The 15,283-nt window shown below is 44.9% G+C and overlaps 1 protein-coding gene across 1 annotated transcript in view; it reads right to left on the bottom strand.

Annotated features, from left to right (window-relative positions):
- PIK3C2G (phosphatidylinositol-4-phosphate 3-kinase catalytic subunit type 2 gamma) overlaps nucleotides 1-15,283 on the bottom strand; it is a gene marked incomplete at its 5' end in the record, with an annotated part of 274,531 nt that overhangs the window by 58,593 nt on the left and 200,655 nt on the right. The window contains one exon of the mRNA XM_006029111.1: nucleotides 6,426-6,501. Within this exon, the coding sequence (XP_006029173.1) occupies nucleotides 6,426-6,501 (76 nt within the window). The remainder of the gene's footprint in view (nucleotides 1-6,425; nucleotides 6,502-15,283) is intronic.

Genomic DNA, 15,283 nt, shown 5'->3' with positions numbered 1-15,283 from the left:
TGGCTTGGCAGGGTTCAAGATGATACGCACTGGTTCAGCACTCAGCATGTGCCCCACTTCATTTGCATGGGTGGACCACAGCTGTGGAGGTACTCGTGCCAACAGTTCCTCTTGCAAGTAGGAAGTGTCAGGTTCAGAGTACTCCTGGGTTAGCAAAGCCACAAGCTCAGTTTCCCTATGTTCTGGTACCTCAAGGTAAACACCATCTGGGCTACAATAAATCACGCATCCCAGTTTACACAACAAATCCTTACCAAGAAGGTTGACAGGTGCACAGGGGCTAAGAAGAAAGGCATGATTTTCAGACAAAGGGCCAATAGAGATGGAGACAGGTTCAGAGACGGGATGTGGGATAGGTTGTCCGCCTATACCGACAGCATTTATAGTTTCAGGAGAATAAGGTAGAAAAGGAAACTCAGCAGCCTTTAGCGTGGAGCGGGATGCTCCGGTGTCGACAAGACAGGAGACAGGTTTACCAGAAATAAGGCATTCAACAAACGGACCAGATTGGTCAGTAGCAAGCAAAGGAGCGATGATGTCACTGTCCCTCAGGCTGTCCTATTCAACACTGGGAAAATTGACAGGAAGTGGAGGTGGGGGCAGGGACTGGGGTCTGGGTCCTTGGCCGGGGCGCTTGGGGCATTCTGATTTCCAATGTCCTTCTTGCTTGCAATAATGACATTGGTTCCCATAGCCTGGGTTTTGTGGGCTCAAGGATCTATCTCTTCCCCTGAATCTACCCGGGCCTCCCCTTCCCCGTCCTCGTCCCCTTCCTCTACCTGGACCCTGCAACTGAGAAATCTGTAAGGCCATTAACTTAAACTCGGCATTGTCTTTAGACCGTTCCAATTTGTTATGAAAATGGTTAGCCGCAGCAAGGACTTCAGTCAAATCTTTAGTTTCCCAGCCAATAATTACTGTTTGAATTTTCTCAGCAATTTTAGGGTTAAGTCCCTGGATGAATGCTGCCACTATTGCTTGTTTAGCATTTCCGACTGGGTTATCCATTCCTGAGTATCGTTCAAATGCCTGTTTGAGGCGTTCCAAATAGTCACTGGGGTGTTCATTTTTGTTTTGTTTACAGGTATTTATTTTGGTCCAGTCTGCCTTTTTTGGGCAAATTGTGAGAACTGCCTGAACCAAAGCATTTCTCTTGTCAATAAAGTCTTGGCCAATCCCTGGGTTTTGATCTGGCCAAGTACAGGCAGCATACAGACGTAGCATAGTTTCCTTGGGCAAAATCGATCGCATGAGCTGATTAATGTCAGCCCATGTTGGATTATAACAATTTATAACAGTCTGCAATTCTTCCTGAAATTTTTCTGGGTCTTCCCTGATTTTGGGGAATTTTTGAGTTAAATTGTAGAGATCACCTGGAGTCCAGGGTGCATGCACGGTTACTATATTTTGTCCATCGGTGCCAATGCCTGGCATTTGTCTTAGGGGGTAAACTTGTGCAGCTCGGGATCTAAGATTGATGGGAGATCTTTCCATGCCTATTCCCATTCTTCTAAATACACCTGTGGTGGGTTGTGACCCAGGAGTAAATTGCCACACTGGTGATGATTGAGTGGCAGATATGGTGGATGAGTCCAGACTATTAAGCTCCGTGGATGGATTTACTGAAGGAGCTTCAGCTAATGAGTTACTAGCCTGGGCTGCAGCCTGATGTTGAACCGGTTGTTGCTGATGTGGGAGTCCCAGGAGAGCAGGGTTCGAACAAAGGTCAAGGATATCCTCTGCTGGCTCCGGTGGTGGGGGCGCCCCGGGCAATGCTGGATACATCGGAGCGGTGGCCGGCGTGTAATTTGGGGGAGCAGCCAATTTCTCCCGAACAGCTTGTAACTGCTGTTTTAATTTTTCTTGAGAGTCTTTTAGGCTCCTAGTTTGAGATTCTGTCCGCCTTTTGGACATTTCATCATACCAATAAAAGAACGCGTCCCACTGGTTTTGTGGTGTTTTGGATCCACGGGACTCTAAAGCCCCTCTTAAGTGCACTATTTTATCCTGATCAAATGTTCCTTCTTGTGGAAAATGCTTCACAGGATCATCCCTAGTATACCAGTTCCACTTATCCAGGTACTTGCAAGCCTCGGGAGAATAGTGTGTGTACATAAAGTACGCCGGAGTCCCCTTAGGGGGGACGGGAACTTGTTTAGACTGACTCGTTCCCATTTTCAGTCACACAGGGAGACGTAGGAGAGGCTTATTTAGGATGTCCGGGCCGCTCAGTGCCTTGCCCCGCAGTTTTTCACTGCCCAGACAAAAGGCTTCTGACCCGACACCGGCTCATAAAATGGAAATGGGAAGGGAAACACAAGAGGAATCCTTTCACTCCTGCTCTCGGCAGAAGCTACTGGGACAAGGGGTTTGGAAAAGACAAAATCACTCAGACGCCCTGTCCACTGGGTCACGAGGTTTCAGCTGGGCCCCCTTGCTTTCGACGCTACCTTTTTTAGGCAGAATCGGGGCGGCTAGACCCAGCCTTAGTCCCAGACCTGGTCAGTGGCTCATTTTTCTAAATGCACACACACACATTTATTCAATCACTGGGAAGCCCTGTCCACTGGGTCACGAGGTTCCAGTTGGGCCCCCTTGCTTTCAAAACTGCCCTGTCAGGCAGAATTGGGGCGGCTGAACCCAACCGTAGTCTCAGACCTGGTCAGTGGCTCATATTTCTAAATACACACACATGCACATTCATTCAGTCAGCCAGACCTCCTCCCCCACACCGCCTTAGTTAATTAACGACAAGCCCGATGTGCTGTAGGATGAAGGTGCTTCATACAGTTTCTCCCTAAATAAAACGTACGTTACCAGACACAAAATGGGATCCTTTACCAGACAGAAAATTTTAGCCGGCAGTAAGGTTCAGACTGACCTGTTTTAACAAGGTTCAGATCCAGTTACCACGGCCAAGTTGGGAGCCTACAGGCAGTCCTCCTCCGAAACCCCAATAGAGATTTTGAATTAGGTCTCTTACCTCTCAAGTTTGGCGCCTCGGGGTTCGGGGGGGGCAGTCTGCGGTCCTCCTTTCTCAGCCTGTGTTCTGGATCCGAGTCACGGCACCAGGAATTGTCGTGGAAACACACGCAGCATACTTTTGGGTCAGGTCAGCAGAAGCTTTTATTCAAAAGAAACTACAGCTGTAGGGGGGACTCCAAAGTGACATGGATCTCCCAAGCACTTGGAAGGGGTCCCCCCCCAAGAGCAAAATCAGGAGGCTTATATACTTTTTAACAGTTGCTTACAACTCACGTGATCATATAGTGAAATTAGCATGAAAAGCGGCTATAACATTACTTCATTATTTCTTTGCTGTAATCAGGATGGGAACTAATGGGGGAGGCGAGGTTAGTTCACAAACCTCCTTCTTGCACCTGCAAATCAGAGTTGTACATACTTTTTGCTATCTTCAAGGCCGCGGTGAGCGAAGCAGTTGCAGAGGAGTTACAAAGAACAAACACTTTCTCTTATCTGTTCTACTATACAGAGCCAGCAATTCTCCACAAAGCGGTTATGTCATCTTATAACTAAAATAGTCAAAGTTTAAGGCATATATTTTTTCTGATTCCACACAGAGAATCTCTACAGGATTCTTCTTACAGAGCTTCCCCAGCTCATGAACCCAGATTATGGGCTTTATTCTCACCTCTGAATATACAGAAAGGCTTGGGAACATCCAAAGATATTGGAGGGAAACCTAGGCTAAACATGCCAGCATCCTGTGCTCAACCCAGCAATTCCTCCTATTTTCTCCCTGGCAGTATGGCAAAATGATGTCTGTCCATGTCCTGGCCATGCCTCAGTTCAGCTAGAATATAGCCATACTACTTTCCTTGGTGGTCTTGAGGTTTGCCACTGAGGAACATGGATTCCATCTACCAGCTGCCACTCTCACACAGCAAATCCAGAAAACACATGGTGAAGTCTTTCAGGGTTGCCCCAGAGTGGTTTAATTGCCTAATTTCTAGGTTTAGTGCACTCAAGTAGGAGCACAAGCTGTGCTCTCTAGCAGCAACCTCAACAGTGCCAGGGAAGTGTTTTCCCTTCTCTGCACAGTGTGGGCCTACCCAGGCACATGCTCCACAGTGTTTGCAGTAGATTGAGGGAGTTTCCATAAGCCATTCAGATACTTTCTTAATTGTTATTTTGTGTTCATACAGTGCCAGGCACCATGGGGTCCTACCTGGGATGCCACTGTGATAAAATAATAAAAACAATGGCTGCTTACAGATGTGAACCCCCCCCCGCAGAAACAGCATTTTACTTTCAGCTTGATGTGTCCCTGTGCCACAGACAGTGCATGCCCAGAAGAGGTGTTGCATTAGTTTGACCTGGTTCACCCAACGTCTGATAGATCAGACGCTTCAGCAGGCCTTTTTGGCACTTTAATAGCTGATTGAAACAGCTTTAGACAAAAGTGCCAAAAAGCCTCGTTGACACGCACAATCTATGCAGATGCTGGGGAGCTGTGTTGAACTAACTTGATGCCTCTTCTGGGCATACACTTTTTTTTTTCAAGTCTGTCAGCAGCTAATGGCAAGCAGGAGGAGATTCCCCTTCAGTGCTGAGTAGGGATCTCAGGATTTGACCCCATAAATTAAAACAAAAAGGACATACATTCACTTGCTTAGGCTCAGATCTTAACTGATTGTCTGACTACTCAAGTCTTTAAAAAATTAGGATTTTTTTCTGCTTGCTTTTTAGGGTAACAAGAGATGGCTATGCATCTTAAAAGCAGAGTTCCCCCTGAAGGAAAATGTCTCTCTCTACAACAACATGTAAGGCCTAGCAGGCCTTGAATCTTAATTTATACATCTTTCATAGTCCCTCCATCCCCAAGCTAGTCTTTGTCTCCTTGACTTCACTACAAAAATATCTACACAGTAAACTAACTGGCTCACCAAATACTCAGTAAATAAGTTTTTTTTTTTTTACCCAGATAAAAATATTTTCCTCTTTAACTATTGTGCATTGGCTCCAAAATGTATGACCACACCTGACAGGGCTCTAATGGTCAATTGATGAGGGCACCAGCCTGGGTGCTAGGAGACTTGGGTTCAGTTCTCTGGCACAGAATGTGACCTTGGGAAAGTCATGGTCTTCTCTGAACTTACAACTACAGCAGATGAATACCTTGCAATTTTTTATGGCCCTTATCCTCAACATGTCACCGTTTACACATAGGAAACTGAAGCACAAGGATACTTAACCACAGATCCTCAAAAGGTATTTAGGCACCTAGCCCCTATTACAATATCTAAAATGTCTATGCCTTGGTAACACATGTGTAAAATGGGGGATTGTTAATGACTGCATGATAGTCATATAGTATAGTAAGAGAAGCCACAGAGAGAGAGAGTCCATGAATTCATAAATTCTAGCTTGAATTCTGGACCACCTTGGGACAGTCCTTAGTGTAAATTGGAGCAACTATTAAGCAGTTTCTAAAACTGTTAAGAGGGGTACAGTGACATCTTGGTTATAGTCCTGTGCTGCCGGCAGGGGATGTACTAGAAGCCGCAGTGACAGCTTTACACTAGCTTAAGACCCCCTTGCATAAGGGGAATCATTCAGGACATGGCTCAGTCAATTATCTTTACTTTGTGCCAGCATAGGCAAGGAACACAGCTTGAGTTCGTAAAGCAGAGTGAAACACAATGGACATGGAATGGAGATGGTACTGTTGGGCTGGGTTATGAAATGCACAGAGCTGAATATTTTGGAGCGGGAGCATCGAGCTGATGGAATTGTTCTGGTGCAAAGTGTAACTACAGCCTGCAGAAGATGAACTGCTACAGAATTAGCATTAGAGAACAGCAAAATATATGTTGCCTCTTGGTGGGCATGCAGAACAGAAAAGGGAGGAATTTGGAAACCTAGACTGGTTAAGATAGCAGTGTAAAGTCATTTGCTGAGTGAATGGCATATTGTAATACCACAGCTATCATTAATAATGAATACTTAGCAAGATTAACCAGATGTTCTGCTACTTACAAGCCCTACTCACTATGAAACTCTCTGACTGACAGGATATATCTAGCAGACATTATTCTTCCCATATCTTGGCATATACATTATACTTTATAATGCCTCAAGCACTTCCCCCCAAGATTGCTATTTAAGAGAAATTTTCTGTTTTAAAAGAAGGCATAGTTTAATTTCCATGCATCTAAATATTTAGGTGGAGGGGAGAAGTAAAATGCCCTATGGGGTGGCAGGTTATATTTCTAAAATATCTGAATAAACCTTTAAAGGCTATGAAATAAAAAGTGTGTCACATTACTGGTGATCATTTAGGACAACACACTTCTGCACAGAAACCTTTACCATTGGATTTGGTTGGACCCACATTTGCACTACAGCCTTCAATGTCACCATGGACATTTCCTGTTAAAAAACAAAACTAACAATTTACATACCCAGATTAACAAATGAGGATTCTTCCAATGTGTCACTTTTCGACCCATCCAGGAAAAAGCTAAGTACGTATTCATTCTGAAATCAAATAAAATCAAATAGGGAATATTAAATGTTGTGTATATTAATGGGTGTGTTCCTTTTACCCTCTTAGCCCTGCTGGATGGCCTGTTTCATGTATGTGCACTAAAAGAGTAAGTAACAATGGAGAGCCTCTTCCTCCCCATTATGAAAAAGGGACCAGGATGGGGACATTGTGTGGTGCAGCACTGTGAAGGCAGATGCAAACAGCATGCAAACAGGGTTCAACAGTAAGCATTTGCAAGCGCAAAGCTGCCTTTTTTCAGGGACAGCTATAACAAACATGCCCAATAGTGCCAGGGCGATATTAGCAGGATGGCTCAGGAAATCTTCTTCCAGTTGTCACCATTTTGCTCCTTCTCATTAGTATGCCTCATACTAGCAAGGCTAGAATTTGGTTTCAGATTCACATTTCTAGATGGCGCATATCCTTCCAAAATTTGCATTATCATCATCCCTTGTTCAGCCTCCTGGGCTAATGAAGTAGAGCACAAAGACTTGTATTGTTCCTCTACAACCAGGCTGAAATTTATCCATATGGACCAGGCCAGCATAAAGGCTGTGACCATACAAAAATCCCACTTTGACTTAAGTGGTACATTCACCCATACAAGCTCTCTATACTCTCTCACTTGAAAAATGACTAATAAAGGATCAACTTTCTGACAGAGGCCAGACACATAAATGTGAGGAAGATGATCATATCTTCCCACATAGTTTAAATAGTATCCACCTCTTGCTCTATGTTATAGATTTTATTTGTATCAACTGACCTGCATGACTTGTATGAACATATACAACAGGTAGTTTAATTCAGTTTCAGAGAATTAAAACAATAAACCAAATGCTTCAGTCTCAGATAGTGCGCAGTGCAATAAAACTGTGAATTTTAAAATGAACTCTTATAAGGCTTCTGAATCAAAGCTGGACAGTAATTGCATTTTATTAGCTTTTTCATAAAAGAACATGTCAGAATGTCCATTCTTAATGTGGTTTGACCTGTTACATTCTTATCAGTGTTATTGGGATTGACAGGATAGCGCACAGAGCGCTGCACAAGAACCTTTCTGGATTGTAGGATTCAAATGTCATCAGTGTTTTTCCAGACCATGAAAAATATAATGTGTCTTTTATCGACAGCACGTCCTACATGTAACATTTGTCCTCCTTCAACAAAATGTGGCACGATTTTAAGCAAGACACAAAAACAGAAAGGGAAGAGTTTGGTGACAAATCTGGGTTTAGCAGACAGAAGAACAAGAAGGAGCATATGTTCAGCAGTAAGATAAGATTTAACAATTTGGATTTATTTTGGCATTTGCTTTTTATTTTGCATTTGAATAAAAACCCCACCATGCTGCTTTAAAAAAAAAAGTCACTCTTCCTTGATTCAAGTGAGAGGAGAAGTGATTAAGTCATTAACATGGAGGTTAATGATAAATAATAAACCTGAGTGTTGACAAATATGAGGTTAACTTTCATCCTGTAGGAATAGTTCATGTGGAAAAGCACGTGCACCTGCTTCAGGTTGTGGGTTTTTCTTTTTTCTTTTTTTTTGTATGAAGCAATAGGGTTATTCCCTGTGGATCCTTATTTGCTTTCTCAGCACAAGTCTCTCCACTTGTGCAGGTGTAGGAAATCTCAAGCATTGAAGAAGTATATTTTTGGCAGCTTGGCTTTTATTTGACAGCATGAAAAGAAAGCAGAGAAACTTAAGTAGCCATCCTACTTTCAAAACTTGAGAGGTGAAGAATGCGGGAGGCGGAAGGCAGGAGATGTTAATACACTTGAAAGGGAAATAAAAATTCTATATCAAGCAGCTGGTTTTCTACATTCTCTTGCTTGCTCCTTCAGCAACAAGGGGGCAAATTTATACTAGAGGCACGCGTAAAGGAGCTGATGGGAAGGGAAAAGGGATAATTTCAGGTTATCTCCATTCCAAGTTCTTGTTTGCAATGGAAATAGTCTGCAATGCCACGGCATGCTTTAAGAACACATAGAAAAATGATAGCTTATTTTGGACATGAACATAATACATGCATTTATCCCAGTTTTCATTCTTTTGATTCCCCTGTGTACACATGACCCAACACTGTTGTATCTAATTGGGTGCTGATGTATGAGGGGAGACAACAAAGCTAGTGTTGGCAAATACAGGCTAGGACCAAATGGCAGACAGGGTAGTCCACACAGAACTCCTGAAAATGCTACTTCCAGGCACTGGAAAGTGGCCTGACAGTGCCAAGGAAAAGCACTTTTAAATTTTTCTTGCAAGAAGCACCTAGACCAGTGCTGCTCAAGACAAAACAACCGCTCAGCGAACAGAGCGGGTGCTGGGATTTTAAGAATTTTAAGCACATCTGCCCAGCATAGGACCATTTCGATTCCAGTTCAGCAAAGGATTTAAGCACAGACTTAGATTAATCTTTATTCAGCAAAACATTTTATCTCATGCTGACCAATAGGCACATGCTGAACTGAAGTCAATGGGAATAAAGCATATTAAAGATTAAAGCCTAAAGTTGAGCACATGCTTACATAAATTGTTGAATAGAAACACAAAATATGTCTACCCTGAAGATGAACTGCTAACGATCAAAAGAGTTTGTCAGATAGTGCAGATGGTCTGCACAGTAGCAATCTTCTTCAGTCTGATGGCCCCAAGCACACCCAGGTCCCACATGCATGTTCCAGACAAAGAACTGCGCTGATAATGATGCTCTGTGGTGTCCTTCTGTGATCTTGTTCTCTGGCATATCTGAGAGCAGCTATTGTGGATGACCCTGGGGCATATTCTAGGTCTCAAACGTACAAGGAGGAGTGGGTGGGGGGAGTGCATGTGGGACTCTTCTAGCTCGGATGGACTGCCACTGTCAATCACCCTGACATCTGCTTGGAGGGCAATATAGCAGTGCACAGGCAATCCAATAAGTTTTTGAAGAGAGTTGGAGACAACTTCCTGGTGCAAGTGATAGAGAGGCCAACTAGGGGCCACGCTCTTCTTGACTTGCTGCTCACAAACAGGGATGACTTGGTGGGGAATGTAGTACTGAATGGCAGTGTGGGCAGCAGTGACCACAAAATGATTGAGTTCAGGATCTTGAGGAAAGGAAAGATGGAGAGCGGCAGAGTAAAGACCCTGGACTTTAGAAAAGCAGACTTTGAATCACTTAGGGAACTTGTGAAAGGGGAAGAGAAAGCCCATCCTGACTCACTGCAGGAGAAATAATAAGCAGCAGCTGCGGGTGGACACTGAGATGGCAGGTTTAGGTGCACCATCTTTGGAGCAGCTTGAGCCTGCAAATCAGTGAGGAGAGAGGGCAGGGCCAGAGAGAGAAGTGGGCTGCTGAAAAGGTGGCTGGGAGAACAGCTGGAGGCAGCGTGGGGAAGCAAGAGCAAGGCAGCAAGGGAATGCCGTGGGATGCTGCTGAAGGAGGGGAATGGCATGCTGAGGCAGCCACATGCCCAGGAGTCACTCTGGGAGGAGGGAGGACCAGGAAACGCTGCAGAGCATGGCACAGGAAGGCAGCAGCATACCCAGGAGACTTTCTGGGAGGAGTTCTGGGAAACGCCGTGGAGTATAGTGCAGGAGAGGCAGCAGCATGCCCGAGAGGCACTCCGGGAGGAGGATCTGGCAACATCCCTGAGCATGATGAAAGGGAGGCAGTGGCACACCCTGGAGAAGTCCTGGAAGGAGGCCCAGAGAGCACTGCAGGGTGCAGAAAGGGAGAGGAGGGCAGCACTGGGGCTGAGAGGAGTGGGCCGAGTGCCATGGAACTGCCACACTGGCCAGGGACCACACCACGTAGTGAACCACTTGGCTGTGTGGGGCTGTGGGGCTATGACAGGCCTGGGGCCTGCACAAGGTGAAGAGTGGAGTAGGGCTGCCAAGGTGAGTGACAGAAGCACCGGCAGGAGCAACCTGGACAGACCCAGTCTCAGGTCTGATGAGGCCGAGGTGGTAAGAGGCGGGACCCATCGGAGGGCCCCACAAGATGGCTGCAAGGGGTGCAGTGGGGAGCTGCTGGGCCTACAAGGCAGCTCTTGAAAAGGGGGAGGCAAAAGGCCCCAGCCAGGGGGCTGTGGACCTGGGAGACAAGACCCAGGGGCCCACCAGCAAATGCTGATCGTTTTCTGTTGACATTATTCATAAGTTTCCTGTTACCTCAAGATTGAGTTGAGTTTAATTGTGGAGGCCACAGTCCACAGACAAAGGACAGCCTACAAGGAACAGATGGCCAGGAGGTCACTGACTCTCAGAGGCAGGACTTCACAGATGAGAAGGTATCACCTATAAGTGACTGATGTCCATCTCAGCTGTGGATATGGTAAGGGTTGGGTAAAGGGAAGGTTGGAGCCCCATGAAGGAGCCAAGGCATAGGATCCCACAGGCCACCTGCTGGGAACTGTCTCCCAAGAACAAGAACATCAAGTCATGATGGGCGAGCAGGAACAGCAACCAGAACATGCAGGTAGTGCTAACTTGGTGTCCTACCCTGATGTCACTGTGGGGCAGGGCACTGGTCAAGTGGGGAACCAAGCCCTACAAAATTTACCAGCAACAGACTCATGGGCAGGATCCCCTGGGAAGCCAGTCTGAGGAGAGGGGTCCAGGAGAGCTGGCTTTACTTTAAAGAAGTCTTACTGAGCGTGCAGGAACAAACCATGCTGATGCACAGGAAGACCAGCAAGTATAGTAGAAGATGAGCTTGGATTAGCAGGGAACTTATCATTAAACTAAATCACAAAAAGAAAGCTTATAAAAAGTGGAAACTTGGGCAAATAACTAGGAAGGAGTATAAGAGCATTGCTTGGGCATGCAGGGATGAAGGCCAAAGAGCAATTGGAATTGCAGCTAGCAAGGGATGTGAAGGGTAACACGATGGGTTTCTACAAGTATGTCGGTAGCAAGAGGAGGATCAGAGAAAGTGTGGGTCCTCTTACTGAATGGGAGAGGCAACCTTGTGACAGAGGATGCAGAAAAGGCTGAAGTGCTTAATGCTTTTTTTGCCTCAGTCTTCACAGGCAAGATCAGGTCCCAAACTACTGCACCAGGCAGCACAGTTTGGGGAGGAGGTGAGCAACCAACAGTGGTGAAAGAACAGGGTAGGGACGATGTATAAAATCTGGACATATACAAGTCCATGGGGCCAGATGGGACGCACTCAAGGGTACTGAGGGATTTGGCTGAAGAGATTGCAGAGCCACTGGCCATCATCTTTGAAAACTCATGGTAATCAGGAGAGGTCCCGGATGATTGGAGAAGGGCAAACATAGTGCTCATATTTAAGAAAGGGAAAAAGGAGGATCCAGGGAACTACAGACCAGTCAGTCTCACTTCAGTCCCTGGAAAAATCATGAAGCAGATACTTAAGGAATTTATTTCCAAGCACTTGGAGAAGAAGGTGATTAGGAACAGTCAGTGTGGATTCACCAAAGGCAAGTCATGTCTGACCAATCTGATTGCCTTTTATGATGAGATGAGTGGCTCTGTGGATGTGGGGAGACCAGTGGATGTGGTATACCTTGATTTTAGCAAGGCTTTGATATGGTCACCCACAACATTCTTGCAAGCAAGCTAAGGAAGTATGGGCTGGATGAGTGGATTATAAGGCAGATAGAAAACTGGCTGAAGCATTGGGCTCAGTATAAATCAATGGCTCAATGTCTATTTGGCAGCCAGTATCAAGTGGAGTGCCCCAGGGGTTGGTCCTGGGGCCAGTTTTATTCAATATCTTCATCAATGACCTGGAAGTTCAAAGTGTTGTACTTAGGATGGAGCAGTCCCATGCACCAGTACAGGCTGAGGGCTGACTGGCCAGGCAGCAGCTCTTTGGAAAAGGACCTGGGGGTTACAGTGGACAATATGTTGACTATGAGTCCGTAGTGTGCCCTTGTTGCAAACAAGGCTAACGGCATCCTGGCTGCACTGGTAGTTGTGTTGCCAGCCCATCAAGGGAAGTGATTCTTCCCCTCTATTCAGCATCGGTGAGGTCACATCTGGAGTAGTGTTCAGTTTTGGGGGCCCCACTACAGAAAGGATGTGGACAAATTGGACAGAGTCCAGCAGGGGGGAAACAGAAATGGTGAGGGGGCTGGGGTACATGACTTATGAGGAGAGGCTGAGGGAACTGGGCTTATTTGGTTTGGAGAAGAGAAGACTGAGAGAGGATTTAATAGCAGCCTTCAACTACCTGCAGGGAGGTTCAAAAGAGGATGGAGCTAGACTGTTCCCAGTGCAGATGACAGAACAAGGAGCAACGGTTTTAAGTTGCAGCAAGGGAAATGTAGGTTAGATAGTAGGAAGAATTTTCTCACTAGGAGGGCTGTAAAATGCTAGAACAGGTTACCCAGAGAGGTCCTGGAATTTCCATCCTTGGAGGTTTTCAAGACCTGGCTAGACAGAACTTTGGCTGGGACGATCTAATTGGGGATGGTCCTGCTCTGAGCTGGGGTTTGGACTAGATGACCTCCAGAGGTCCTTTTCAACCTCAATTTTCTATGATTTCTATGACACGTTGTTAAGTCCACTGCCAGTTGAGTAGGTATTCCTATTACAAAGGCACAGCATGAGTCCCTGTGACTGATTTCTTCTTGGTCAATATTGGAAGAAATCAAAATCCTCTTTTGTTTCTAGAAATATTTGTTTCAAATCAGAAGATGCAATTTAAGTTCTGCAAGACACTGTTGATTCTGCAAGTCTCCCACCAAAGTATAATTTTTACTTAATAGAAGGATAGTCTTTTCAAGCATAATGGTTGCTGTTTCCCTGGTTGAATTGAAGACTACTTCTACATAAGTATAATTAGAGTCAGCCGTAATATCATCCTGATGTCCTTACCCTCTGACCAGCTTGGCTGAGTACTTCAACATACAACTGCTGGAGGTGCTTTAGCCTGACCATGGAAACTCTTCTGAGTTTCTAGGTACAAGGTTGATCCTGTCCCCACTGAACTCATAATCTCACCCCTTTCTGAAGAACATTTGGATTGTATTGGACACTGCAGACCTTCAGGACAGGAAGTCTACCAGCAATTCCCTGTCTGACTTTCAGACAACTGGCACCCCATCTTCTATATCTAGGCATGACTCCTTTGAAGTCCCAAGGTTATTCAGAGACTAAGAGTTGAAAGGCTAAAATCTAACCTCCTTTCATTCTATTATAAATCTAGAACAACTCATTCCATTTTCTACAGGTAGATATTTCAAATTTACACCAATGCAACCCAGAATGACTCACTTAGATCCTTTGAAAAAATATTTTAGTACTTAATACAATATAGTGGGATTTCTCACCATATAACATTTTATTCAAAAGACCAGCACTGCCTTTCTTTTCACCTGTCTGCCTGTCTCCTCTAACCAATGTTAGAGTAGGGCTAGAGTCAGGGAACACCCATGCCTCTATTATACTTCAACAGGATACAGAAGCAGCAGGAAAGAAATAAATCAGAAAATGCTGACCTTGCTTCAGCTATTATGTCTGCAGGAGAGGACAGAAGGAGAGAGGAGACTTTGAAACCTACCCATTTTGGCACTGCTTGACATCTGCCTGCAATGAGTATATGAGAAGTGAGAATTCAGAGGAACCACACATCTCAGACCTTCATTACATCTGGCACATTACAGCAACCCCATGAAATGAACAGTGGAGACACCTGATCTCATTTACACTGATGTAAATTCAGAGATAGTTCCAATGACATAAAATACACTTGAAAATACAGACAAGTCCCTTATCAAACTTGATTACTTTAGTCTTGCAAAGTATGTGTCAGAGAAGCAAAAGCAACATTTTGCATCTGTTGCTTATTACACAAAGTCTTAAAGTGAGGGTACATCTTATTTCCAGTCACTTACATTTACATCCAGTTTTGACTATAAGAATAGTGTACTATACTTTACCCCATATGTTCCAGTGGGATAAAGTATTAGCAGCCCTATTCCAGAGGGATCAATAAACTTCTACCCACTTCCACTAAGCTTTGAGTTTGGCCTGTGTGGAATCAGAAAAAATATATGCCTTAAACTTTAATTATTTTAGTTATAAGATGACATAACCACTTTGTGGAGAATTGCTGGCTCTGTATAATAGAACAGATAAGAGAAAGTGTTTGTTCTTTGTAACTCCTCTGCAACTGCTACGCTCACCGCGGCCTTGAAGATAGCAAAAAAGTATGTACAAATCTGATTTCCAGGTGCAAGAAGGAGGTTTGTGAACTAACCTCGCCTCCCCCATTAGTTCCCATCCTGATTATAGCAAAAAAATAATAAAATAATATTATAGCCGCTTTTCATGCTAATTTCACTATATGATCACGTGAGTTGTAAGCAACTGTTAAAAAATATATAAGCCTCCTGATTTTGCTCTTGGGGGGGGACCCCTTCCAAGTGCTTGGGAAATCCATGTCACTTTGGAGTCCCCCCTACAGCTGTAGTTTCTTTTAAATAAAAGCTTCTGCTGACCTGACCCAAAAATATGCTGCGTGTGTTTCCACAACAATTCGAATTCTTGAACCCGCAGAGCCTGAATCACTCCGGGGTCAAAGAACCGAGTTTATTAGAGTCCTCCACCGAGAACTCAAGCGGAGCTGTGCCTGGAAAGCTGACCAGCCTACACTGCGACCACCTTGGGTGTAAGTAAATAATCTTTTCAACCAACCATTACGCCTCCGTGACTGATTCTAGCTTGAGCGTACCATACCGCGCCGCGGTTTTCTCCAACCCCGCGTGCCCAGGCTGCTGGCCACAGCCTGTGTGCACAAAGACGGGCCCGGCT

This window comes from Alligator sinensis, unplaced genomic scaffold (genome assembly GCF_000455745.1).
Source record: "Alligator sinensis unplaced genomic scaffold, ASM45574v1 scaffold365_1, whole genome shotgun sequence".
NCBI classification, from domain to species: Eukaryota; Metazoa; Chordata; order Crocodylia; family Alligatoridae; genus Alligator; species Alligator sinensis.
This window is presented reverse-complemented; position numbering and strand designations above follow the sequence as displayed.